This window comes from Syngnathus leptorhynchus, chromosome 1 (assembly GCF_054491065.1).
Source record: "Syngnathus leptorhynchus isolate UIUO chromosome 1, UIUO_Slep, whole genome shotgun sequence".
Classification (NCBI taxonomy): Eukaryota; Metazoa; Chordata; class Actinopteri; order Syngnathiformes; family Syngnathidae; genus Syngnathus; species Syngnathus leptorhynchus.
Window position 1 is genome coordinate 14,531,496 of NC_141195.1, and position 27,612 is coordinate 14,559,107.

The 27,612-nt window shown below is 53.6% G+C and overlaps 2 protein-coding genes across 18 annotated transcripts in view; one reads left to right on the plus strand and one right to left on the minus strand.

Moving 5' to 3' along the window:
• LOC147062080 (uncharacterized) overlaps window positions 1–23,569 on the plus strand; it is a 38,322-nt gene extending 14,753 nt beyond the window's left edge. For 4 of the 17 annotated variants that reach the window (XM_085923978.1, XM_085923960.1, XM_085923951.1 and 1 more), the window contains 8 exons: window positions 44–3,580; window positions 4,786–4,911; window positions 5,318–5,443; window positions 5,899–10,180; window positions 10,587–15,449; window positions 15,856–21,358; window positions 21,765–21,890; window positions 23,362–23,569. In XM_085923978.1, coding sequence (XP_085780104.1) covers window positions 1,225–2,508 — 1,284 coding nt within the window. In that variant the 5' untranslated portion in view covers window positions 44–1,224 and the 3' untranslated portion in view covers window positions 2,509–3,580; window positions 4,786–4,911; window positions 5,318–5,443; ... (3 more) ...; window positions 21,765–21,890; window positions 23,362–23,569. The remainder of the gene's footprint in view (window positions 1–43; window positions 3,581–4,785; window positions 4,912–5,317; window positions 5,444–5,898; window positions 10,181–10,586; window positions 15,450–15,855; window positions 21,359–21,764; window positions 21,891–23,361) is intronic. The other 13 variants (XM_085923941.1, XM_085924006.1, XM_085923996.1 and 10 more) reach the window with 13 other exon arrangements.
• Window positions 23,570–25,321: 1,752 nt separating this feature from the next.
• Window positions 25,322–26,725, minus strand: LOC147062081 (transcription factor HES-2-like). The gene is made up of 4 exons (XM_085921092.1): window positions 26,595–26,725; window positions 26,416–26,511; window positions 26,217–26,304; window positions 25,322–26,102 (listed from the first exon to the last, which is right to left on the minus strand). The coding sequence occupies exons 1-4, from the start codon at window positions 26,682–26,684 to the stop codon at window positions 25,792–25,794; spliced, it is 585 nt and encodes a 194-aa protein (XP_085777218.1). The 5' UTR covers window positions 26,685–26,725; the 3' UTR covers window positions 25,322–25,791.
• Window positions 26,726–27,612: the final 887 nt, after the last annotated feature.

Consider the following 27,612-nt stretch of genomic DNA (forward strand, 5'->3'; position numbering starts at 1 on the left):
AAACAAAATATACTGGTTTTATTTTGTCATTGTTTCTTTTTAGGGGACTGCGCAAATTGCATTTGCGTTCATTTCAATGATGTACTGTAAGTTCCGTGTGTGTTCATTTGGAGTTCTGGAAATTACGTCAGCCATTATGATATGAATACATGAGGAGAACAGCAAACAAGTAAGTCTTTACCACTCATTTCCAGAAGTCACACTTTACGACAAGTATTTTAACATCTCCCGGATGTTTTAGTTTTGTCTGCGCTTAATGCTAACATACAATGCTAACAAACCTACATCAATGTTGCAGTCATGATAGCTCCAATATTTGAACACAAACTTTGCAACAACACTTGTAGGCAGAAAATAACAATACTCACGGGCATAGTATATTATGTATGCTAAAAACTGATTGAAGCTTAGTGGCTCAATTATTTTGTTGGCTGCAACCCACCCAATACAGATTTGACACATTTGTGTAGAAAATGTGATGAATGCAAAGCTTGGTTAGCTTGATGCTAACACATTATGGAAAACACCATCGACAGTGTAACAGCTAGCATCACAGTCTTTTGTTCGCAACTATGTCATGTGCCTGAGCCTGGTTGAAACTGCCCACCCCTGCCCTGCGCTTAGATGAAACTAGAACTGCCTTCCTGCCTGGCCAAAGCTGTTATTGCCTGCCTGGAATGCACCTGGATGAAGCTTTGACTGCCTCGCTGTCTGGTCTGCATGTTGATGAATTCATGAAAATCTGCCTGCCTGCCTTTTGCCTGGATGAAGCCATTATTGCCAGGCTGGCCTGCGCCTGGATGAAGCCATGACTGCCTGGCCTTCGCCTGGATAAAGCCACTGGCCTTACTGCCTGGCCTGCACCCGGATGAAACCTTGACTGACTCCCTGGCCTGCCCCTGGATAAAGCCATGCCGGGACCGCCTTGGATGCGCCTGGACGAGGCCGGGACATCCTTGGATGCGCCTGGACGAGGCCGGGAAATCCTTGGATGCGCCTGGACCACCTTGGATGCGCCTGGACGGCGCCGGGACCGTCTTGGATAAACCTGGACGGCGCCGGGACCGTCTTAGATGTGCCTGGACTACGCCGGGACCGCCTCATGCGCTGTCTGGACAAGGACGGGACTGCCCAGGATGCGCCTGGACCACGCCGGGGCCGCCTTGGATGCGCCTGGATGACGCCGGGACGGACCGCTTTGGATGTGCCATGGATGAGCCTTGAATGCGCCCGGACGACGTCGGGACCGACTTGAATGCGCCCGGACGACGCCGGGACCTTCTTGGCTGTGCTGGACGACGCCGGGACCGCCTTGGCTGCGTCTGGACGACGCCGGGACCGCATTGGATGCACCTGAACGTCGCCGGGACCGCATTGGATGCACCTGAACGTCGCCGGGACCGCCTTGGATGCACCTGGACGTCGCCAGGACTGCCTCGGATGCGTTTGGACGAAGCCAGGATCAACTTGGATGCGCCTGGACGACGGCGGGACCGCTTTGCATACGCCTGGATTCAGGGACCGCCTTGGTTGCGCCTGGACGACGCCGGGAAAGCCTTGGAAGCTCCTGACGCGCCTTGGAGGCGCCTGGACGACCCCGGGATGCGCCATGGATGTGCCTGGACGACCCCGGGATGCGCCATGGATGCGCCTGGACGACGCCGGGACCGCCTTGGATGGCCTGGACGACGCGAGGACAGCCTTGGATGCTCCCAACGCGCCTTGGAGACGCCTGGACGACGCTGGGACCACTTTGGATTACGCCTTGGATGTGCTTGGACGACGCCGGGACATCCTTGGAAGGACGCAGGGACATTCTTGGAGGCGCCTGAACGAAGCCGGGACCGCCTTGGATGTGCCTGGACGACGCCGGGGCCGCCTTGGATGCGCCTGGACGTCGCCGGGACCCTCATGTGCCTGAACAACGACGCGACCGCCTTGGATCCGCCTGGACGACGCCGGGACTGGCTTGGATGCCCCTTGGACGCACCTTGTATGCGCCTTGGATGCGCCTGGACGACGCCGGGACTAGCTTGGATGCGCCTTGGACGCACCTTGTATGCGCCTTGGATGTGCCTGGATAACTTCAGGACCATCTTGTATGCGCCTGCACAACGCCGGGACCCCCATGGATGCGCCTGGACGACGCCGGGACCACCTTGGAAGGCCTGGACGACGCTGGGACCGCCTTGGATGCGCTTGGACGACGCTGGGACCGCCTTGGATGCGCCTGGACGACGCTGGGACCGCCTTAGATGCGCCTGGATGAATGACGCCGGGACCGCCTTGGCTTCGTCTGGACGACGCCGGGACCGCCTTGGCTTCGTCTGGACGACGCCGAGACCGCCTTGGATGGCCTGGACGACGCGAGGACAGCCTTGGATGCTCCCAACGCGCCTTGGAGACGCCTGGACGACGCTGGGACCACTTTGGATTACGCCTTGGATGTGCTTGGACGACACCGGGACATCCTTGGAAGGACGCCGGAACATTCTTGGAGGCGCCTGAACGAAGCCGGGACCGCCTTGGATGTGCCTGGACGACGCCGGGGCCGCCTTGGATGCGCCTGGACGTCGCCGGGGCCGCCTTGGATGCGCCTGGACGTCGCCGGGACCGCCTTGGATGCGCCTGGACGACGCCGGGACTGGCTTGGATGCGCCTTGGACGCACCTTGTATGCGCCTTGGATGCGCCTGGACGACGCCGGGACTAGCTTGGATGCGCCTTGGACGCACCTTGTATGCGCCTTGGATGTGCCTGGATAACTTCAGGACCATCTTGTATGCGCCTGCACAACGCCGGGACCCCCATGGATGCGCCTGGACGACGCCGGGACCACCTTGGAAGGCCTGGACGACGCTGGGACCGCCTTGGATGCGCCTGGACGACGCTGGGACCGCCTTAGATGCGCCTGGATGAATGACGCCGGGACCGCTTTGGCTTCGTCTGGACGACGCCGGGACCGCCTTGGATGGCCTGGATGACGCGAGGACAGCCTTGGATGCTCCCAACGCGCCTTGGAGACGCCTGGACGACGCTGGGACCACTTTGGATTACGCCTTGGATGTGCTTGGACGACGCCGGGACATCCTTGGAAGGACGCCGGGACATTCTTGGAGGCGCCTGAACGAAGCCGGGACCTCCTTGAATGTGCCTGGACGACGCCGGGGCCGCCTTGGATGCGCCTGGACGTCGCCGGGACCGCCTCATGTGCCTGAACAACGACGCGACCGCCTTGGATGCGCCTGGACGACGCCGGGACTGGCTTGGATGCCCCTTGGACGCACCTTGGATGCGCCTTGGATGCGCCTGGACGACGCCGGGACTTGCTTGGATGCGCCTTGGACGTGCCTGGATAACTTCAGGACCATCTTGTATGCGCCTGCACAACGCTGGGACCCCCATGGATGCGCCTGGACGACGCCGGGACCACCTTGGAAGGCCTGGACGACGCTGGGACCGCCTTGGATCCGCCTGGACGAGGCCGGGACCGCCTTGGATGCGCTTGGATGACGCCAGGACCGCCTCGCATGCCCCTAGATCGCCCAGATCGAGGGGCTGGACTCTCTTAGTTGCCCACGGTGAGAGGTAATTGGGAGGAACGCCGATCTTAACCCGAGCGGTCTTCTATTATTGGACTTCTGTGCTTGACACGGATTGCCAATAATGAACACCATGTTCAAACGTAAGGGTGTCCATGTGTGCATCAGGACACCCTATGCCGCAGTATTCTGGTCCACCACACCATCCGGCGTCTCAGGAAGGGGAAGCAGTGCATCGTCAACACTGTTTACAGTGGAGATGGCGTGCTGCTGACCTCGACTCGGGACGTCGTGAGTCTGTGGGGAGAATACTTCGAAGACCTCCTCAATTCCGACACGCCTTCCATTGTGGAAGCAGGGCCTGGATACTCTGAGGCGGACTCTCCAATCTCTGGGGTCCAAGTCACTGAGGTAGTTAAAAAACTCCTCGGGGGCAAGGCCCCAGGGGTGGATGAGATCTGCCCAGAGTTTTTAAAGGCCCTGGATGTTGTTGGGCTGTCATGGCTGACACGCCTCTACCACATTGCGTGGACATCGGGGACGGTAGACATCGGCAGACCGGTCGATGTTCGACTCCGCCAAGGCTGCCCTTTGTCACCGATTCTGTTCATAACTTTTATGGACAGAATTTCTAGGCGCAGCCAAGGCATTGAGGGTGTCCGGTTTAAAGCCAGGACCACCTTGGATGCGCCTGGACGAAGGAGCCCGAGCTGGTGTGCGAGGCAGAAAAGCTCCGACTAGACATAGTCGGACCTGCCTCCTCACGCAGTTTGGTTTCCGGTTCAAGCCCTCTCGAGAGGGGTTGGACTCTCTTCCACTCTGGAAGTTGCCCACGGTGAGAGGCGTCAAGCAGGGGTGGGCATACTTATTGTCCCCCTCCCAGCTTGGCACCTGCACATTGGGGTTCACCCAGGTGAACGAGAGGGTAGCCTCCCTCCGCCTTCGGGTGGGGGGACGGGCTCTGACTTATGTTTGTGTCTATGCACCAAACAGCAGCTCAGAGTATCCACCCTTTTTGGAGTCCTTGGAAGAAATGCTGGCGAGCGTTCCTTCTGGGGACTCCGTCGTTCTACTACTGGGTGACTTCAATGCTCACGTGGGCAAGGAAAGTGAGACCTGGAAGGGCGGGATTGGGAGGAACGCCCTCCCCTCCCCCCCTCCCCGAGTCACACTTTACAACAATGTTTTAGCTTAATGCTGACTTACAATTCTAACAAACCTAACTCATGTCATTATTTTTTTAGGGGGCTTCGCAAATTGCATTTGCCTTTATTTCAATGGTGTACTATAAGTTCCAAGTGTGTTCATTTGGAATTTTAAAAATGACGTCAGCCATTATGAAATGAATACATGAAGAAATCAGCAAACAAGTAAGTCATTATTACTCATTTCCAAAGGTCACAATTTACCACAAGTATTTTGGCATCTTCCGGATGTTTTAGTTTTGTCTGAGCTTAAGGCTAACATACAATGCTAACAAACCTAGATGAATTTTGCAGTCATTATAGCTCCAATATTTAAACACAAACGTTGCAGCAACACTTGTTGGCAGAAAATATAACAATACTTGCGGGCATACTATATTATGTACACTAGAAACTGATTGAAGCTTAGTGGCCCAACTCTTTGTATTGTACTGAAGCATGAAATCGTGAAGTACAAAGTGTTTTTCTGTAATTCTTTACATTCTTTTCAATTATGCTATTACTGTAGGTTTTTATGAAGTCAAATACAAACAAAATATACTGGTTTTATTTTGTCATTGTTTCTTTTTAGGGGACTGCGCAAATTGCATTTGCGTTCATTTCAATGATGTACTGTAAGTTCCGTGTGTGTTCATTTGGAGTTCTGGAAATTACGTCAGCCATTATGATATGAATACATGAGGAGAACAGCAAACAAGTAAGTCTTTACCACTCATTTCCAGAAGTCACACTTTACGACAAGTATTTTAACATCTCCCGGATGTTTTGGTTTTGTCTGCGCTTAATGCTAACATACAATGCTAACAAACCTACATCAATGTTGCAGTCATGATAGCTCCAATATTTGAACACAAACTTTGCAACAACACTTGTAGGCAGAAAATAACAATACTCACGGGCATAGTATATTATGTATGCTAAAAACTGATTGAAGCTTAGTGGCTCAATTATTTTGTTGGCTGCAACCCACCCAATACAGATTTGACACATTTGTGTAGAAAATGTGATGAATGCAAAGCTTGGTTAGCTTGATGCTAACACATTATGGAAAACACCATCGACAGTGTAACAGCTAGCATCACAGTCTTTTGTTCGCAACTATGTCATGTGCCTGAGCCTGGTTGAAACTGCCCACCCCTGCCCTGTGCTTAGATGAAACTAGAACTGCCTTCCTGCCTGGCCAAAGCTGTTATTGCCTGCCTGGAATGCACCTGGATGAAGCTTTGACTGCCTCGCTGTCTGGTCTGCATGTTGATGAATTCATGAAAATCTGCCTGCCTGCCTTTTGCCTGGATGAAGCCATTATTGCCAGGCTGGCCTGCGCCTGGATGAAGCCATGACTGCCTGGCCTTCGCCTGGATAAAGCCACTGGCCTTACTGCCTGGCCTGCACCCGGATGAAACCTTGACTGACTCCCTGGCCTGCCCCTGGATAAAGCCATGCCGGGACCGCCTTGGATGCGCCTGGACGAGGCCGGGACATCCTTGGATGCGCCTGGACGAGGCCGGGAAATCCTTGGATGCGCCTGGACCACCTTGGATGCGCCTGGACGGCGCCGGGACCGTCTTGGATAAACCTGGACGGCGCCGGGACCGTCTTAGATGTGCCTGGACTACGCCGGGACCGCCTCATGCGCTGTCTGGACAAGGACGGGACTGCCCAGGATGCGCCTGGACCACGCCGGGGCCGCCTTGGATGCGCCTGGATGACGCCGGGACGGACCGCTTTGGATGTGCCATGGATGAGCCTTGAATGCGCCCGGACGACGTCGGGACCGACTTGAATGCGCCCGGACGACGCCGGGACCTTCTTGGCTGTGCTGGACGACGCCGGGACCGCCTTGGCTGCGTCTGGACGACGCCGGGACCGCATTGGATGCACCTGAACGTCGCCGGGACCGCATTGGATGCACCTGAACGTCGCCGGGACCGCCTTGGATGCACCTGGACGTCGCCAGGACTGCCTCGGATGCGTTTGGACGAAGCCAGGATCAACTTGGATGCGCCTGGACGACGGCGGGACCGCTTTGCATACGCCTGGATTCAGGGACCGCCTTGGTTGCGCCTGGACGACGCCGGGACAGCCTTGGAAGCTCCTGACGCGCCTTGGAGGCGCCTGGACGACCCCGGGATGCGCCATGGATGCGCCTGGACGACCCCGGGATGCGCCATGGATGCGCCTGGACGACGCCGGGACCGCCTTGGATGGCCTGGACGACGCGAGGACAGCCTTGGATGCTCCCAACGCGCCTTGGAGACGCCTGGACGACGCTGGGACCACTTTGGATTACGCCTTGGATGTGCTTGGACGACGCCGGGACATCCTTGGAAGGACGCAGGGACATTCTTGGAGGCGCCTGAACGAAGCCGGGACCGCCTTGGATGTGCCTGGACGACGCCGGGGCCGCCTTGGATGCGCCTGGACGTCGCCGGGGCCGCCTTGGATGCGCCTGGACGTCGCCGGGACCGCCTTGGATCCGCCTGGACGACGCCGGGACTGGCTTGGATGCCCCTTGGACGCACCTTGTATGCGCCTTGGATGCGCCTGGACGACGCCGGGACTAGCTTGGATGCGCCTTGGACGCACCTTGTATGCGCCTTGGATGTGCCTGGATAACTTCAGGACCATCTTGTATGCGCCTGCACAACGCCGGGACCCCCATGGATGCGCCTGGACGACGCCGGGACCACCTTGGAAGGCCTGGACGACGCTGGGACCGCCTTGGATGCGCTTGGACGACGCTGGGACCGCCTTGGATGCGCCTGGACGACGCTGGGACCGCCTTAGATGCGCCTGGATGAATGACGCCGGGACCGCCTTGGCTTCGTCTGGACGACGCCGGGACCGCCTTGGCTTCGTCTGGACGACGCCGGGACCGCCTTGGATGGCCTGGACGACGCGAGGACAGCCTTGGATGCTCCCAACGCGCCTTGGAGACGCCTGGACGACGCTGGGACCACTTTGGATTACGCCTTGGATGTGCTTGGACGACACCGGGACATCCTTGGAAGGACGCCGGAACATTCTTGGAGGCGCCTGAACGAAGCCGGGACCGCCTTGGATGTGCCTGGACGACGCCTTGGATGCGCCTGGACGTCGCCGGGGCCGCCTTGGATGCGCCTGGACGTCGCCGGGACCGCCTTGGATGCGCCTGGACGACGCCGGGACTGGCTTGGATGCGCCTTGGACGCACCTTGTATGCGCCTTGGATGCGCCTGGACGACGCCGGGACTAGCTTGGATGCGCCTTGGACGCACCTTGTATGCGCCTTGGATGTGCCTGGATAACTTCAGGACCATCTTGTATGCGCCTGCACAACGCCGGGACCCCCATGGATGCGCCTGGACGACGCCGGGACCACCTTGGAAGGCCTGGACGACGCTGGGACCGCCTTGGATGCGCCTGGACGACGCTGGGACCGCCTTAGATGCGCCTGGATGAATGACGCCGGGACCGCCTTGGCTTCGTCTGGACGACGCCGGGACCGCCTTGGATGGCCTGGATGACGCGAGGACAGCCTTGGATGCTCCCAACGCGCCTTGGAGACGCCTGGACGACGCTGGGACCACTTTGGATTACGCCTTGGATGTGCTTGGACGACGCCGGGACATCCTTGGAAGGACGCCGGGACATTCTTGGAGGCGCCTGAACGAAGCCGGGACCTCCTTGAATGTGCTTGGACGACGCCGGGGCCGCCTTGGATGCGCCTGGACGTCGCCGGGACTGCCTCATGTGCCTGAACAACGACGCGACCGCCTTGGATGCGCTTGGACGACGCCGGGACTGGCTTGGATGCCCCTTGGACGCACCTTGGATGCGCCTTGGATGCGCCTGGACGACGCCGGGACTTGCTTGGATGCGCCTTGGACGTGCCTGGATAACTTCAGGACCATCTTGTATGCGCCTGCACAACGCCGGGACCCCCATGGATGCGCCTGGACGACGCCGGGACCACCTTGGAAGGCCTGGACGACGCTGGGACCGCCTTGGATGCGCCTGGACGAGGCCGGGACCGCCTTGGATGCGCTTGGATGACGCCAGGACCGCCTCGCATGCGCCTAGATCGCCTAGATCGAGGGGCTGGACTCTCTTAGTTGCCCACGGTGAGAGGTAATTGGGAGGAACGCCGATCTTAACCCGAGCGGTCTTCTATTATTGGACTTCTGTGCTTGACACGGATTGCCAATAATGAACACCATGTTCAAACGTAAGGGTGTCCATGTGTGCATCAGGACACCCTATGCCGCAGTATTCTGGTCCACCACACCATCCGGCGTCTCAGGAAGGGGAAGCAGTGCATCGTCAACACTGTTTACAGTGGAGATGGCGTGCTGCTGACCTCGACTCGGGACGTCGTGAGTCTGTGGGGAGAATACTTCGAAGACCTCCTCAATTCCGACACGCCTTCCATTGTGGAAGCAGGGCCTGGATACTCTGAGGCGGACTCTCCAATCTCTGGGGTCCAAGTCACTGAGGTAGTTAAAAAACTCCTCGGGGGCAAGGCCCCAGGGGTGGATGAGATCTGCCCAGAGTTTTTAAAGGCCCTGGATGTTGTTGGGCTGTCATGGCTGACACGCCTCTACCACATTGCGTGGACATCGGGGACGGTAGACATCGGCAGACCGGTCGATGTTCGACTCCGCCAAGGCTGCCCTTTGTCACCGATTCTGTTCATAACTTTTATGGACAGAATTTCTAGGCGCAGCCAAGGCATTGAGGGTGTCCGGTTTAAAGCCAGGACCACCTTGGATGCGCCTGGACGAAGGAGCCCGAGCTGGTGTGCGAGGCAGAAAAGCTCCGACTAGACATAGTCGGACCTGCCTCCTCACGCAGTTTGGTTTCCGGTTCAAGCCCTCTCGAGAGGGGTTGGACTCTCTTCCACTCTGGAAGTTGCCCACGGTGAGAGGCGTCAAGCAGGGGTGGGCATACTTATTGTCCCCCTCCCAGCTTGGCACCTGCACATTGGGGTTCACCCAGGTGAACGAGAGGGTAGCCTCCCTCCGCCTTCGGGTGGGGGGACGGGCTCTGACTTATGTTTGTGTCTATGCACCAAACAGCAGCTCAGAGTATCCACCCTTTTTGGAGTCCTTGGAAGAAATGCTGGCGAGCGTTCCTTCTGGGGACTCCGTCGTTCTACTACTGGGTGACTTCAATGCTCACGTGGGCAAGGAAAGTGAGACCTGGAAGGGCGGGATTGGGAGGAACGCCCTCCCCTCCCCCCCTCCCCGAGTCACACTTTACAACAATGTTTTAGCTTAATGCTGACTTACAATTCTAACAAACCTAACTCATGTCATTATTTTTTTAGGGGGCTTCGCAAATTGCATTTGCCTTTATTTCAATGGTGTACTATAAGTTCCAAGTGTGTTCATTTGGAATTTTAAAAATGACGTCAGCCATTATGAAATGAATACATGAAGAAATCAGCAAACAAGTAAGTCATTATTACTCATTTCCAAAGGTCACAATTTACCACAAGTATTTTGGCATCTTCCGGATGTTTTAGTTTTGTCTGAGCTTAAGGCTAACATACAATGCTAACAAACCTAGATGAATTTTGCAGTCATTATAGCTCCAATATTTAAACACAAACGTTGCAGCAACACTTGTTGGCAGAAAATATAACAATACTTGCGGGCATACTATATTATGTACACTAGAAACTGATTGAAGCTTAGTGGCCCAACTCTTTGTATTGTACTGAAGCATGAAATCGTGAAGTACAAAGTGTTTTTCTGTAATTCTTTACATTCTTTTCAATTATGCTATTACTGTAGGTTTTTATGAAGTCAAATACAAACAAAATATACTGGTTTTATTTTGTCATTGTTTCTTTTTAGGGGACTGCGCAAATTGCATTTGCGTTCATTTCAATGATGTACTGTAAGTTCCGTGTGTGTTCATTTGGAGTTCTGGAAATTACGTCAGCCATTATGATATGAATACATGAGGAGAACAGCAAACAAGTAAGTCTTTACCACTCATTTCCAGAAGTCACACTTTACGACAAGTATTTTAACATCTCCCGGATGTTTTGGTTTTGTCTGCGCTTAATGCTAACATACAATGCTAACAAACCTACATCAATGTTGCAGTCATGATAGCTCCAATATTTGAACACAAACTTTGCAACAACACTTGTAGGCAGAAAATAACAATACTCACGGGCATAGTATATTATGTATGCTAAAAACTGATTGAAGCTTAGTGGCTCAATTATTTTGTTGGCTGCAACCCACCCAATACAGATTTGACACATTTGTGTAGAAAATGTGATGAATGCAAAGCTTGGTTAGCTTGATGCTAACACATTATGGAAAACACCATCGACAGTGTAACAGCTAGCATCACAGTCTTTTGTTCGCAACTATGTCATGTGCCTGAGCCTGGTTGAAACTGCCCACCCCTGCCCTGCGCTTAGATGAAACTAGAACTGCCTTCCTGCCTGGCCAAAGCTGTTATTGCCTGCCTGGAATGCACCTGGATGAAGCTTTGACTGCCTCGCTGTCTGGTCTGCATGTTGATGAATTCATGAAAATCTGCCTGCCTGCCTTTTGCCTGGATGAAGCCATTATTGCCAGGCTGGCCTGCGCCTGGATGAAGCCATGACTGCCTGGCCTTCGCCTGGATAAAGCCACTGGCCTTACTGCCTGGCCTGCACCCGGATGAAACCTTGACTGACTCCCTGGCCTGCCCCTGGATAAAGCCATGCCGGGACCGCCTTGGATGCGCCTGGACGAGGCCGGGACATCCTTGGATGCGCCTGGACGAGGCCGGGAAATCCTTGGATGCGCCTGGACCACCTTGGATGCGCCTGGACGGCGCCGGGACCGTCTTGGATAAACCTGGACGGCGCCGGGACCGTCTTAGATGTGCCTGGACTACGCCGGGACCGCCTCATGCGCTGTCTGGACAAGGACGGGACTGCCCAGGATGCGCCTGGACCACGCCGGGGCCGCCTTGGATGCGCCTGGATGACGCCGGGACGGACCGCTTTGGATGTGCCATGGATGAGCCTTGAATGCGCCCGGACGACGTCGGGACCGACTTGAATGCGCCCGGACGACGCCGGGACCTTCTTGGCTGTGCTGGACGACGCCGGGACCGCCTTGGCTGCGTCTGGACGACGCCGGGACCGCATTGGATGCACCTGAACGTCGCCGGGACCGCATTGGATGCACCTGAACGTCGCCGGGACCGCCTTGGATGCACCTGGACGTCGCCAGGACTGCCTCGGATGCGTTTGGACGAAGCCAGGATCAACTTGGATGCGCCTGGACGACGGCGGGACCGCTTTGCATACGCCTGGATTCAGGGACCGCCTTGGTTGCGCCTGGACGACGCCGGGACAGCCTTGGAAGCTCCTGACGCGCCTTGGAGGCGCCTGGACGACCCCGGGATGCGCCATGGATGCGCCTGGACGACCCCGGGATGCGCCATGGATGCGCCTGGACGACGCCGGGACCGCCTTGGATGGCCTGGACGACGCGAGGACAGCCTTGGATGCTCCCAACGCGCCTTGGAGACGCCTGGACGACGCTGGGACCACTTTGGATTACGCCTTGGATGTGCTTGGACGACGCCGGGACATCCTTGGAAGGACGCAGGGACATTCTTGGAGGCGCCTGAACGAAGCCGGGACCGCCTTGGATGTGCCTGGACGACGCCGGGGCCGCCTTGGATGCGCCTGGACGTCGCCGGGGCCGCCTTGGATGCGCCTGGACGTCGCCGGGACCGCCTTGGATCCGCCTGGACGACGCCGGGACTGGCTTGGATGCCCCTTGGACGCACCTTGTATGCGCCTTGGATGCGCCTGGACGACGCCGGGACTAGCTTGGATGCGCCTTGGACGCACCTTGTATGCGCCTTGGATGTGCCTGGATAACTTCAGGACCATCTTGTATGCGCCTGCACAACGCCGGGACCCCCATGGATGCGCCTGGACGACGCCGGGACCACCTTGGAAGGCCTGGACGACGCTGGGACCGCCTTGGATGCGCTTGGACGACGCTGGGACCGCCTTGGATGCGCCTGGACGACGCTGGGACCGCCTTAGATGCGCCTGGATGAATGACGCCGGGACCGCCTTGGCTTCGTCTGGACGACGCCGGGACCGCCTTGGCTTCGTCTGGACGACGCCGGGACCGCCTTGGATGGCCTGGACGACGCGAGGACAGCCTTGGATGCTCCCAACGCGCCTTGGAGACGCCTGGACGACGCTGGGACCACTTTGGATTACGCCTTGGATGTGCTTGGACGACACCGGGACATCCTTGGAAGGACGCCGGAACATTCTTGGAGGCGCCTGAACGAAGCCGGGACCGCCTTGGATGTGCCTGGACGACGCCTTGGATGCGCCTGGACGTCGCCGGGGCCGCCTTGGATGCGCCTGGACGTCGCCGGGACCGCCTTGGATGCGCCTGGACGACGCCGGGACTGGCTTGGATGCGCCTTGGACGCACCTTGTATGCGCCTTGGATGCGCCTGGACGACGCCGGGACTAGCTTGGATGCGCCTTGGACGCACCTTGTATGCGCCTTGGATGTGCCTGGATAACTTCAGGACCATCTTGTATGCGCCTGCACAACGCCGGGACCCCCATGGATGCGCCTGGACGACGCCGGGACCACCTTGGAAGGCCTGGACGACGCTGGGACCGCCTTGGATGCGCCTGGACGACGCTGGGACCGCCTTAGATGCGCCTGGATGAATGACGCCGGGACCGCCTTGGCTTCGTCTGGACGACGCCGGGACCGCCTTGGATGGCCTGGATGACGCGAGGACAGCCTTGGATGCTCCCAACGCGCCTTGGAGACGCCTGGACGACGCTGGGACCACTTTGGATTACGCCTTGGATGTGCTTGGACGACGCCGGGACATCCTTGGAAGGACGCCGGGACATTCTTGGAGGCGCCTGAACGAAGCCGGGACCTCCTTGAATGTGCTTGGACGACGCCGGGGCCGCCTTGGATGCGCCTGGACGTCGCCGGGACCGCCTCATGTGCCTGAACAACGACGCGACCGCCTTGGATGCGCTTGGACGACGCCGGGACTGGCTTGGATGCCCCTTGGACGCACCTTGGATGCGCCTTGGATGCGCCTGGACGACGCCGGGACTTGCTTGGATGCGCCTTGGACGTGCCTGGATAACTTCAGGACCATCTTGTATGCGCCTGCACAACGCCGGGACCCCCATGGATGCGCCTGGACGACGCCGGGACCACCTTGGAAGGCCTGGACGACGCTGGGACCGCCTTGGATGCGCCTGGACGAGGCCGGGACCGCCTTGGATGCGCTTGGATGACGCCAGGACCGCCTCGCATGCGCCTAGATCGCCTAGATCGAGGGGCTGGACTCTCTTAGTTGCCCACGGTGAGAGGTAATTGGGAGGAACGCCGATCTTAACCCGAGCGGTCTTCTATTATTGGACTTCTGTGCTTGACACGGATTGCCAATAATGAACACCATGTTCAAACGTAAGGGTGTCCATGTGTGCATCAGGACACCCTATGCCGCAGTATTCTGGTCCACCACACCATCCGGCGTCTCAGGAAGGGGAAGCAGTGCATCGTCAACACTGTTTACAGTGGAGATGGCGTGCTGCTGACCTCGACTCGGGACGTCGTGAGTCTGTGGGGAGAATACTTCGAAGACCTCCTCAATTCCGACACGCCTTCCATTGTGGAAGCAGGGCCTGGATACTCTGAGGCGGACTCTCCAATCTCTGGGGTCCAAGTCACTGAGGTAGTTAAAAAACTCCTCGGGGGCAAGGCCCCAGGGGTGGATGAGATCTGCCCAGAGTTTTTAAAGGCCCTGGATGTTGTTGGGCTGTCATGGCTGACACGCCTCTACCACATTGCGTGGACATCGGGGACGGTAGACATCGGCAGACCGGTCGATGTTCGACTCCGCCAAGGCTGCCCTTTGTCACCGATTCTGTTCATAACTTTTATGGACAGAATTTCTAGGCGCAGCCAAGGCATTGAGGGTGTCCGGTTTAAAGCCAGGACCACCTTGGATGCGCCTGGACGAAGGAGCCCGAGCTGGTGTGCGAGGCAGAAAAGCTCCGACTAGACATAGTCGGACCTGCCTCCTCACGCAGTTTGGTTTCCGGTTCAAGCCCTCTCGAGAGGGGTTGGACTCTCTTCCACTCTGGAAGTTGCCCACGGTGAGAGGCGTCAAGCAGGGGTGGGCATACTTATTGTCCCCCTCCCAGCTTGGCACCTGCACATTGGGGTTCACCCAGGTGAACGAGAGGGTAGCCTCCCTCCGCCTTCGGGTGGGGGGACGGGCTCTGACTTATGTTTGTGTCTATGCACCAAACAGCAGCTCAGAGTATCCACCCTTTTTGGAGTCCTTGGAAGAAATGCTGGCGAGCGTTCCTTCTGGGGACTCCGTCGTTCTACTACTGGGTGACTTCAATGCTCACGTGGGCAAGGAAAGTGAGACCTGGAAGGGCGGGATTGGGAGGAACGCCCTCCCCTCCCCCCCTCCCCGAGTCACACTTTACAACAATGTTTTAGCTTAATGCTGACTTACAATTCTAACAAACCTAACTCATGTCATTATTTTTTTAGGGGGCTTCGCAAATTGCATTTGCCTTTATTTCAATGGTGTACTATAAGTTCCAAGTGTGTTCATTTGGAATTTTAAAAATGACGTCAGCCATTATGAAATGAATACATGAAGAAATCAGCAAACAAGTAAGTCATTATTACTCATTTCCAAAGGTCACAATTTACCACAAGTATTTTGGCATCTTCCGGATGTTTTAGTTTTGTCTGAGCTTAAGGCTAACATACAATGCTAACAAACCTAGATGAATTTTGCAGTCATTATAGCTCCAATATTTAAACACAAACGTTGCAGCAACACTTGTTGGCAGAAAATATAACAATACTTGCGGGCATACTATATTATGTACACTAGAAACTGATTGAAGCTTAGTGGCCCAACTCTTTGTATTGTACTGAAGCATGAAATCGTGAAGTACAAAGTGTTTTTCTGTAATTCTTTACATTCTTTTCAATTATGCTATTACTGTAGGTTTTTATGAAGTCAAATACAAACAAAATATACTGGTTTTATTTTGTCATTGTTTCTTTTTAGGGGACTGCGCAAATTGCATTTGCGTTCATTTCAATGATGTACTGTAAGTTCCGTGTGTGTTCATTTGGAGTTCTGGAAATTACGTCAGCCATTATGATATGAATACATGAGGAGAACAGCAAACAAGTAAGTCTTTACCACTCATTTCCAGAAGTCACACTTTACGACAAGTATTTTAACATCTCCCGGATGTTTTGGTTTTGTCTGCGCTTAATGCTAACATACAATGCTAACAAACCTACATCAATGTTGCAGTCATGATAGCTCCAATATTTGAACACAAACTTTGCAACAACACTTGTAGGCAGAAAATAACAATACTCACGGGCATAGTATATTATGTATGCTAAAAACTGATTGAAGCTTAGTGGCTCAATTATTTTGTTGGCTGCAACCCACCCAATACAGATTTGACACATTTGTGTAGAAAATGTGATGAATGCAAAGCTTGGTTAGCTTGATGCTAACACATTATGGAAAACACCATCGACAGTGTAACAGCTAGCATCACAGTCTTTTGTTCGCAACTATGTCATGTGCCTGAGCCTGGTTGAAACTGCCCACCCCTGCCCTGCGCTTAGATGAAACTAGAACTGCCTTCCTGCCTGGCCAAAGCTGTTATTGCCTGCCTGGAATGCACCTGGATGAAGCTTTGACTGCCTCGCTGTCTGGTCTGCATGTTGATGAATTCATGAAAATCTGCCTGCCTGCCTTTTGCCTGGATGAAGCCATTATTGCCAGGCTGGCCTGCGCCTGGATGAAGCCATGACTGCCTGGCCTTCGCCTGGATAAAGCCACTGGCCTTACTGCCTGGCCTGCACCCGGATGAAACCTTGACTGACTCCCTGGCCTGCCCCTGGATAAAGCCATGCCGGGACCGCCTTGGATGCGCCTGGACGAGGCCGGGACATCCTTGGATGCGCCTGGACGAGGCCGGGAAATCCTTGGATGCGCCTGGACCACCTTGGATGCGCCTGGACGGCGCCGGGACCGTCTTGGATAAACCTGGACGGCGCCGGGACCGTCTTAGATGTGCCTGGACTACGCCGGGACCGCCTCATGCGCTGTCTGGACAAGGACGGGACTGCCCAGGATGCGCCTGGACCACGCCGGGGCCGCCTTGGATGCGCCTGGACCACGCCGGGACGGACCGCTTTGGATGTGCCATGGATGAGCCTTGAATGCGCCCGGACGACGTCGGGACCGACTTGAATGCGCCCGGACGACGCCGGGACCTTCTTGGCTGTGCTGGACGACGCCGGGACCGCCTTGGCTGCGTCTGGACGACGCCGGGACCGCATTGGATGCACCTGAACGTCGCCGGGACCGCATTGGATGCACCTGAACGTCGCCGGGACCGCCTTGGATGCACCTGGACGTCGCCAGGACTGCCTCGGATGCGTTTGGACGAAGCCAGGATCAACTTGGATGCGCCTGGACGACGGCGGGACCGCTTTGCATACGCCTGGATTCAGGGACCGCCTTGGTTGCGCCTGGACGACGCCGGGACAGCCTTGGAAGCTCCTGACGCGCCTTGGAGGCGCCTGGACGACCCCGGGATGCGCCATGGATGCGCCTGGACGACCCCGGGATGCGCCATGGATGCGCCTGGACGACGCCGGGACCGCCTTGGATGGCCTGGACGACGCGAGGACAGCCTTGGATGCTCCCAACGCGCCTTGGAGACGCCTGGACGACGCTGGGACCACTTTGGATTACGCCTTGGATGTGCTTGGACGACGCCGGGACATCCTTGGAAGGACGCAGGGACATTCTTGGAGGCGCCTGAACGAAGCCGGGACCGCCTTGGATGTGCCTGGACGACGCCGGGGCCGCCTTGGATGCGCCTGGACGTCGCCGGGGCCGCCTTGGATGCGCCTGGACGTCGCCGGGACCGCCTTGGATGCGCCTGGACGACGCCGGGACTGGCTTGGATGCGCCTTGGACGCACCTTGTATGCGCCTTGGATGCGCCTGGACGACGCCGGGACTAGCTTGGATGCGCCTTGGACGCACCTTGTATGCGCCTTGGATGTGCCTGGATAACTTCAGGACCATCTTGTATGCGCCTGCACAACGCCGGGACCCCCATGGATGCGCCTGGACGACGCCGGGACCACCTTGGAAGGCCTGGACGACGCTGGGACCGCCTTGGATGCGCTTGGACGACGCTGGGACCGCCTTGGATGCGCCTGGACGACGCTGGGACCGCCTTAGATGCGCCTGGATGAATGAGGCCGGGACCGCCTTGGCTTCGTCTGGACGACGCCGGGACCGCCTTGGCTTCGTCTGGACGACGCCGGGACCGCCTTGGATGGCCTGGACGACGCGAGGACAGCCTTGGATGCTCCCAACGCGCCTTGGAGACGCCTGGACGACGCTGGGACCACTTTGGATTACGCCTTGGATGTGCTTGGACGACACCGGGACATCCTTGGAAGGACGCCGGAACATTCTTGGAGGCGCCTGAACGAAGCCGGGACCGCCTTGGATGTGCCTGGACGACGCCTTGGATGCGCCTGGACGTCGCCGGGGCCGCCTTGGATGCGCCTGGACGTCGCCGGGACCGCCTTGGATGCGCCTGGACGACGCCGGGACTGGCTTGGATGCGCCTTGGACGCACCTTGGATGCGCCTTGGATGCGCCTGGACGACGCCGGGACTAGCTTGGATGCGCCTTGGACGCACCTTGTATGCGCCTTGGATGTGCCTGGATAACTTCAGGACCATCTTGTATGCGCCTGCACAACGCCGGGACCCCCATGGATGCGCCTGGACGACGCCGGGACCACCTTGGAAGGCCTGGACGACGCTGGGACCGCCTTGGATGCGCCTGGACGACGCTGGGACCGCCTTAGATGCGCCTGGATGAATGAGGCCGGGACCGCCTTGGCTTCGTCTGGACGACGCCGGGACCGCCTTGGCTTCGTCTGGACGACGCCGGGACCGCCTTGGATGGCCTGGACGACGCGAGGACAGCCTTGGATGCTCCCAACGCGCCTTGGAGACGCCTGGACGACGCTGGGACCACTTTGGATTACGCCTTGGATGTGCTTGGACGACACCGGGACATCCTTGGAAGGACGCCGGAACATTCCTGGAGGCGCCTGAACGAAGCCGGGACCGCCTTGGATGTGCCTGGACGACGCCTTGGATGCGCCTGGACGTCGCCGGGGCCGCCTTGGATGCGCCTGGACGTCGCCGGGACCGCCTTGGATGCGCCTGGACGACGCCGGGACTGGCTTGGATGCGCCTTGGACGCACCTTGTATGCGCCTTGGATGCGCCTGGACGACGCCGGGACTAGCTTGGATGCGCCTTGGACGCACCTTGTATGCGCCTTGGATGTGCCTGGATAACTTCAGGACCATCTTGTATGCGCCTGCACAACGCCGGGACCCCCATGGATGCGCCTGGACGACGCCGGGACCACCTTGGAAGGCCTGGACGACGCTGGGACCGCCTTGGATGCGCCTGGACGACGCTGGGACCGCCTTAGATGCGCCTGGATGAATGACGCCGGGACCGCCTTGGCTTCGTCTGGACGACGCCGGGACCGCCTTGGATGGCCTGGATGACGCGAGGACAGCCTTGGATGCTCCCAACGCGCCTTGGAGACGCCTGGACGACGCTGGGACCACTTTGGATTACGCCTTGGATGTGCTTGGACGACGCCGGGACATCCTTGGAAGGACGCCGGGACATTCTTGGAGGCGCCTGAACGAAGCCGGGACCTCCTTGAATGTGCTTGGACGACGCCGGGGCCGCCTTGGATGCGCCTGGACGTCGCCGGGACCGCCTCATGTGCCTGAACAACGACGCGACCGCCTTGGATGCGCTTGGACGACGCCGGGACTGGCTTGGATGCCCCTTGGACGCACCTTGGATGCGCCTTGGATGCGCCTGGACGACGCCGGGACTTGCTTGGATGCGCCTTGGACGTGCCTGGATAACTTCAGGACCATCTTGTATGCGCCTGCACAACGCCGGGACCCCCATGGATGCGCCTGGACGACGCCGGGACCACCTTGGAAGGCCTGGACGACGCTGGGACCGCCTTGGATGCGCCTGGACGAGGCCGGGACCGCCTTGGATGCGCTTGGATGACGCCAGGACCGCCTCGCATGCGCCTAGATCGCCTAGATCGAGGGGCTGGACTCTCTTAGTTGCCCACGGTGAGAGGTAATTGGGAGGAACGCCGATCTTAACCCGAGCGGTCTTCTATTATTGGACTTCTGTGCTTGACACGGATTGCCAATAATGAACACCATGTTCAAACGTAAGGGTGTCCATGTGTGCATCAGGACACCCTATGCCGCAGTATTCTGGTCCACCACACCATCCGGCGTCTCAGGAAGGGGAAGCAGTGCATCGTCAACACTGTTTACAGTGGAGATGGCGTGCTGCTGACCTCGACTCGGGACGTCGTGAGTCTGTGGGGAGAATACTTCGAAGACCTCCTCAATTCCGACACGCCTTCCATTGTGGAAGCAGGGCCTGGATACTCTGAGGCGGACTCTCCAATCTCTGGGGTCCAAGTCACTGAGGTAGTTAAAAAACTCCTCGGGGGCAAGGCCCCAGGGGTGGATGAGATCTGCCCAGAGTTTTTAAAGGCCCTGGATGTTGTTGGGCTGTCATGGCTGACACGCCTCTACCACATTGCGTGGACATCGGGGACGGTAGACATCGGCAGACCGGTCGATGTTCGACTCCGCCAAGGCTGCCCTTTGTCACCGATTCTGTTCATAACTTTTATGGACAGAATTTCTAGGCGCAGCCAAGGCATTGAGGGTGTCCGGTTTAAAGCCAGGACCACCTTGGATGCGCCTGGACGAAGGAGCCCGAGCTGGTGTGCGAGGCAGAAAAGCTCCGACTAGACATAGTCGGACCTGCCTCCTCACGCAGTTTGGTTTCCGGTTCAAGCCCTCTCGAGAGGGGTTGGACTCTCTTCCACTCTGGAAGTTGCCCACGGTGAGAGGCGTCAAGCAGGGGTGGGCATACTTATTGTCCCCCTCCCAGCTTGGCACCTGCACATTGGGGTTCACCCAGGTGAACGAGAGGGTAGCCTCCCTCCGCCTTCGGGTGGGGGGACGGGCTCTGACTTATGTTTGTGTCTATGCACCAAACAGCAGCTCAGAGTATCCACCCTTTTTGGAGTCCTTGGAAGAAATGCTGGCGAGCGTTCCTTCTGGGGACTCCGTCGTTCTACTACTGGGTGACTTCAATGCTCACGTGGGCAAGGAAAGTGAGACCTGGAAGGGCGGGATTGGGAGGAACGCCCTCCCCTCCCCCCCTCCCCGAGTCACACTTTACAACAATGTTTTAGCTTAATGCTGACTTACAATTCTAACAAACCTAACTCATGTCATTATTTTTTTAGGGGGCTTCGCAAATTGCATTTGCCTTTATTTCAATGGTGTACTATAAGTTCCAAGTGTGTTCATTTGGAATTTTAAAAATGACGTCAGCCATTATGAAATGAATACATGAAGAAATCAGCAAACAAGTAAGTCATTATTACTCATTTCCAAAGGTCACAATTTACCACAAGTATTTTGGCATCTTCCGGATGTTTTAGTTTTGTCTGAGCTTAAGGCTAACATACAATGCTAACAAACCTAGATGAATTTTGCAGTCATTATAGCTCCAATATTTAAACACAAACGTTGCAGCAACACTTGTTGGCAGAAAATATAACAATACTTGCGGGCATACTATATTATGTACACTAGAAACTGATTGAAGCTTAGTGGCCCAACTCTTTGTATTGTACTGAAGCATGAAATCGTGAAGTACAAAGTGTTTTTCTGTAATTCTTTACATTCTTTTCAATTATGCTATTACTGTAGGTTTTTATGAAGTCAAATACAAACAAAATATACTGGTTTTATTTTGTCATTGTTTCTTTTTAGGGGACTGCGCAAATTGCATTTGCGTTCATTTCAATGATGTACTGTAAGTTCCGTGTGTGTTCATTTGGAGTTCTGGAAATTACGTCAGCCATTATGATATGAATACATGAGGAGAACAGCAAACAAGTAAGTCATTATCACTCACATTTTGTATTATAATGGAGGATTTCATATCCAAACGATTTTACAGTGAAATCATTAGGTTATCAGTAAAGGAAGACCAGATCCAGAGTTAAAAGGTTTGATTCGGACAACAGACAAGATTATTATCTATATAAATATTTTAGTGGGTAGATTTTTGTGACTTGGTCATTTCAAAAGCAGCTCGCCAGCTGAAAAGGTTTGGCCACCCCTTTTCTACATAGTCACATGATGACAAAAAATGTCACAACTTTTTTAGAAAAGCAGAACAACAATAGGCATCGAGGAAAAATTCAATATTTTTCATCTCAACTGCGACTGAGCAGTTTTACAAAATAATGTAATTATGACCCACCATTATTGCGATTGGAGTTTAATGTGCCATTATTCTTTTCAAGATCCTCTTCCTGTGAATTTCTTATTAAAACAGAAGCAATAATTAATCTGTACTACTAAAATAATCTATTATACACAAAGTTATCTTTAATTATTATACTACACAATTTTTTTTCACGGTATCATTGTGGAGGATTTGTTAGCACATCCACTTCACAGTTCAGAGGGTGAGGGTTTAATTCCATCTCCAGCCCTCCTCATGTAGAGTTTGCATCTTCTCCCCATGTCTGTGTGGGTTTCTTTCCGGGCACTTCGGTTTCCTCCCACATCCCAAACACATGCACAGTTGGCCTATTTAGCACTCAAAATTGCCCATAGGTGTGAGTGCGAACGCGGATAGTAGTTCGTCTCTGTGTGCCCAGCAATTGGCTGGTAACCAGTTTAGGGTGTCCCCTGCTTACTGCCCGATCACTGCTGGGATATGATCCAGTACACCTGCAACCCCAGTGGAAACAAGCTGTACAGAAAATGAATGGCTATTCACACCTTCATTGTGTGCTATTTTTGTTTTACTCTCCTTTTTCTTGTTTATGTTTGTAGTTTGTATCATCATGTTTATATTTGGAATAAACCAAACCACTACTTGAGGCCTTATTGAAACACCAAATACTGCCACCTGTTGTTCAAATAAATATTCGACAGGCAGTACCATATAACGTGACCAGGCTCAAATGTACGGAGTATCAATAAATGGCATAATTCTCTATTATGTGTACGAACAGTATCAGCATATGGACCCTCACATAGACACAAAGCGGCAGATACACATTTGTTATTAGATATATTTATCCCAAGAAAAGAAAGTGAAAAATGATGAAAGGGGCAAGGAATAAGCCTAGAGTTCAATGTGTCAGTACACACAACAGCACAAAATTATATGTAGGGGGACACAAAATGCAAACGTACTTGCTTTTCAGACATTCATTTAGCAAAACAGTGACTTCCCATTTAATGTTTTCAGATAGGCTATTAGCAGTGTCACTAAGTTTATTTTGTGATTGTACATATGACACCTGATAACTGTTTGAAGTAAAGTATGTATCTTAAATTGTGTTTGCAGAACAATTGATCTTCTGTTTAACAAGGATCTGAGACTGTGAAAGGGAGTGTGTGGTGGTGATGGTGGGCACTTTGCGCCCCCTGTTGGTGAACAAGTGTACAACGACGCATGACGTGCTGCTAGGACATGAAGCCGAATCATTCATGCACATTTTGGTCCAGTTTTTGAGCTATACATATTTTCATGTTCAATAAAGACGTGAGCATCATGTTGCGTGGTGTCATCATCTTCTATGTGTTTGACGTGTAGGTGTGTTTGATGATATGACTCAAAGATGACAAAAAATGCTTTATCATCCACCAACACATCCCGTTTGATGCACTACGCCATCACTAAACATTTCGACGCAGTCACCAACAATAACATGGATGGAAATGGAACGCGTGCAAAACACCCCCTCCACCCTCGGCTGCATAACGTCTATTTATATTTTATTTATTTTGGTTATTTGCTTATTCATCACTCTTTTCTATTGTTTTTACTCTTTGTGCTATGTGTTGTGTGATGTGTCTAGTCACCTTGGGACAGTGGGAAACCAAATTTCGATCTCTTTGAGTGTCTTAATAAGTGAAGAAAATGACAATAAAGCAGACTTCAACTTTGAAGTAGATTAAGCCAGCGAGTAAAGTCTCGCGATGGATGGACGCCGGTCGGGGCATACAATTCCCTGTATGTTGTACTAAGTTCATTCTGTTTCCTTTTTCAATCACTTTTTGGTTCTTTTATCACAAACAGGGCATTTTAGGTTGCATTACCTGACATGTTTTGGCGTGAACTTCCGCCTTCATCAGAGTGTCACTGCTGTAATTGTGACGCGCCTTTATCAGCTGATCGATGAATGAAGGCGTGACTCACCTGTCAGATTTGACAGATGAGTCACGCCCTCTGCTGTCCCTTCACCTCACCAAAATGCTGCACCAGGGAAAAGGCCAGAGTCATCTGACCGAAGAAAATAAACATCAGCGTTAGATCAGGGAGGCCATTGAGATCCGTAAACGAGGCCCGAGGACCATCAACAGAGACGAGGGAGCCTACATGCTCTCTACCACCTGGAGCAGCATTCACCAGCACTTCTTCCAGGGACTCAAACAAGTGTGGGTACTCTGAGCTGCTGTTTGGTGCATAGACACAATGATCAGTCAGAACCCCTCCCCCCACCCAAAGACGAAGGGAGGCTACCCTCTTGTTCACCGGGATGAGCCCCAATGTGCAGGCGCCCAGCTGGGGGCAATAAGTATACCCACACCTGCTCAACGCCTCTCACCGTGAGCAACTCCAGAGTGGAAGAGAGTTCAGCCCCGCTCAAGAGGGCTTGCACCAGAACTCAAATTTGTGTGGAGGCAAGTCCGACTATATCAGGAAATGCAATGTGTTGAAAACAATTGAACTGCTGAACACGAACACAATTTCATCAAATGTATCTGGTGGTTAGTTTGGAAATGTCACGCCAACAATCAACAGCGTCCATGCGTTGGGTTCCTTTTGAACAAGGCAACTCTTGAGTACATGAACGCAACACGCCTTGGCAATAACATTCGTGGCCTTTAGAGAGCCACAGACACCAATACAAGAAGACACTGAGGCTGAAACAAGATTTATTTCAATAAAGGTAAAAAATGAGAAAACATACATACGCCCACATGTCCAAAAGCATTGGGACAGAACTAGAAATTAATGCTGGCCACACAAAATGTAATAAAAAAAAAAAACACTTATGGCCTATCCTAGATATTTTCACCTAGGGGTGTACTCACTTTTGATGCCAGTGGGTTGTAAACCAATTGCAGTGTTTGTTTTCAGAGGACAACTACAATGTGGTGTAGCAAAATGTTACCGCTTTGATGTTGTCCCGACATTGTGTAATGATAAGGGATGCATTAACGTTTATATAGGCCTACTGTACAAACAGAATTCTACAGCATGAGGGAAAAAAGACAAGCACACATTACTACGACGTCGAAGTTTTATTTTTTTTAAATACATACATTACACAAACGTTAAAAAAATGCTATAAAATGGAATAAAACATCCCAAAAAAGGATACCTGCAGTGACACACAATGTGTCCACAAAATCAATCTGCACAGATTCACAACACTGAAGTCATACAGTGCAAATTCACTAACAGTGACCCTTAGGGTCTTACAGGGCGGTTTCAATAGCCCTTAATCATTCAGTCATCAAAACAGACCAAATATTTAACCTAAAACATACATGCAGAGTTTTAAACAAATACGACAGTCTAGATGTCAACCTATGCAAGACAACCGACGCGTACGCGAAAGGGAAAGTATACAATACTCGGCTAAGTCGATTTATGGTAAATCTTAAACGCAGGCCTTTACAAGTCGACATGTAATATGTACATGTATATAACATGCTGCCATAGTCGTTTTGCGGGCGTGCTGCGGACCTACTTGACGAGAATAATCTACCAGGGTCTCCACATGGGGGCAATGTTGAGCTGTGGAGCTGAGCGCGCTCCACTTGGATACACCGCGCCCTGGGGTTTGTGACCTAGGCTGGACTTCAGGCTAAGAAGCCTCTGCTGGATGTGCGGGAAAGCCGCAGAGCTCTGGCTGCAGCAGTTGTGGCACTGCCTGTTGATGTTAGCCGACATGGACCGCTGGATGAAGTCGGTCACCTGTCGGGTGGCGTCGGGCTCGAGGCTGCTTTTCGGAAGGAGCGCAGAAACGCGCTGGAGGCAAGCTTTGTAGCCCTCTTTGTAACTCTCTGTGGAATCTGAAATACAAGTGATGATGTTGAGCTGTTGACTCAACGAATGAACGTATAAAAAAAGCTGTATTGTACTTCTGACTTATTGTGAGCAGGCTCTTCTTTGAGCAGGCTACTCACTTTTATTTTGGACAGGGGGCATGTCACTGAGGAACCTCACAGTCATCTCCAGGATGTCTGCTTTCTCCAGCTTAGAGTAGCGACTTTTCTGCAGATGTTAAAAAATATATCAGATGTTAAAACAAACGAGCCAAACCCTTACTTTGATCGTTTCACATCTAAAAATATGTTCAATGAACTGAAATTAAAAACAACATACATCTTTGCCGGTAAGAGGAAGAATGAGGTCCTTCAAGTGGTTCAGGCTGTCGTTAATACGAGCACGCCTTCTTTTTTCTACCAATGGTTTCATCGTCTGAAGAGAATGAACAAAGTTTAGTGGCGGTACAATAAATAAACATTTGAGCACATTTAAATGTATGAGGAAAGACAACTCACCTTTCTGAGCTCTAAGGCTTCTTTTCTTTTGGCCACGGTAGACCTCGGGGAAAATGATGCTAGAGCATCACAAGTCATGTTTGGAGACATGTTCTTCGTCCTATGAGTTCTGGAGATGTATCCTCGACAGATACCAGGTGAGAACTGTGTCCAACCGTCAGCGGCTGCGGTTTATATCCGCGTCCACAGCGTCGGTACCCGTGCGTCACGGCTACGCCCCCAAGCCAACACCAAACGTCGTGACTGGCCACGCATTCGATGAAAACAACAGAATAAAAGGCTTCACGTTTATTAGGACATTAGGATAGCCATCTGTCTTCTACTTAAATCCAAGCGTGACAACTGCATTGCGTGTCTGCATTATGATAAGCAAAAAATATATGCATAATCCACATCCAGACGCCACGCGTAAAACTTGTTTGCTCGCACACAAAACCAACCTGAAAACATTTGAAGATGCCATTTTTTCAATAGTTACATATATATGAAATTTATTGCATTACTTTATTTGTCGTAGAAAAAATAACACGGATTGTATAGTTGTGCGTAATTCTACAGAAACCACGGTTGTTGTTTTTTTTTGCGTTTTTACGCGTAGACTCAAGACTGTTCTAAATATGAAACAAAGTCAATCCAATGCCATGAATTAGTTCGTTCTACTCGATTGTTTTGATTTTATTTCAGATTGTATAAAAATGTTAAATACTTGCAGCATTATTGGCTCTTTGTGGTGTTGTTTCAGTGTTCATCATAAAATGCATTTTACTGCGTTTAAACCTAAGGATGTTTGCTCATGTAAAACTACATATTTTTCACGGGGGCGCCCATTTATTAAATAAATACTTAAACAACACACAGCGTAATACAGCTGTCTGAATTGAAGCAGCCTGCGTGGATGCATGGAAATAGGGTCCGCAGGCAACCAGTCTCCTGCTCCAATCCACGCTACATCAAGTAAACCCAAGCCACGCTACTTCCAAATAACATCTGCTCACACATTTTGACAACAATAGTTTTG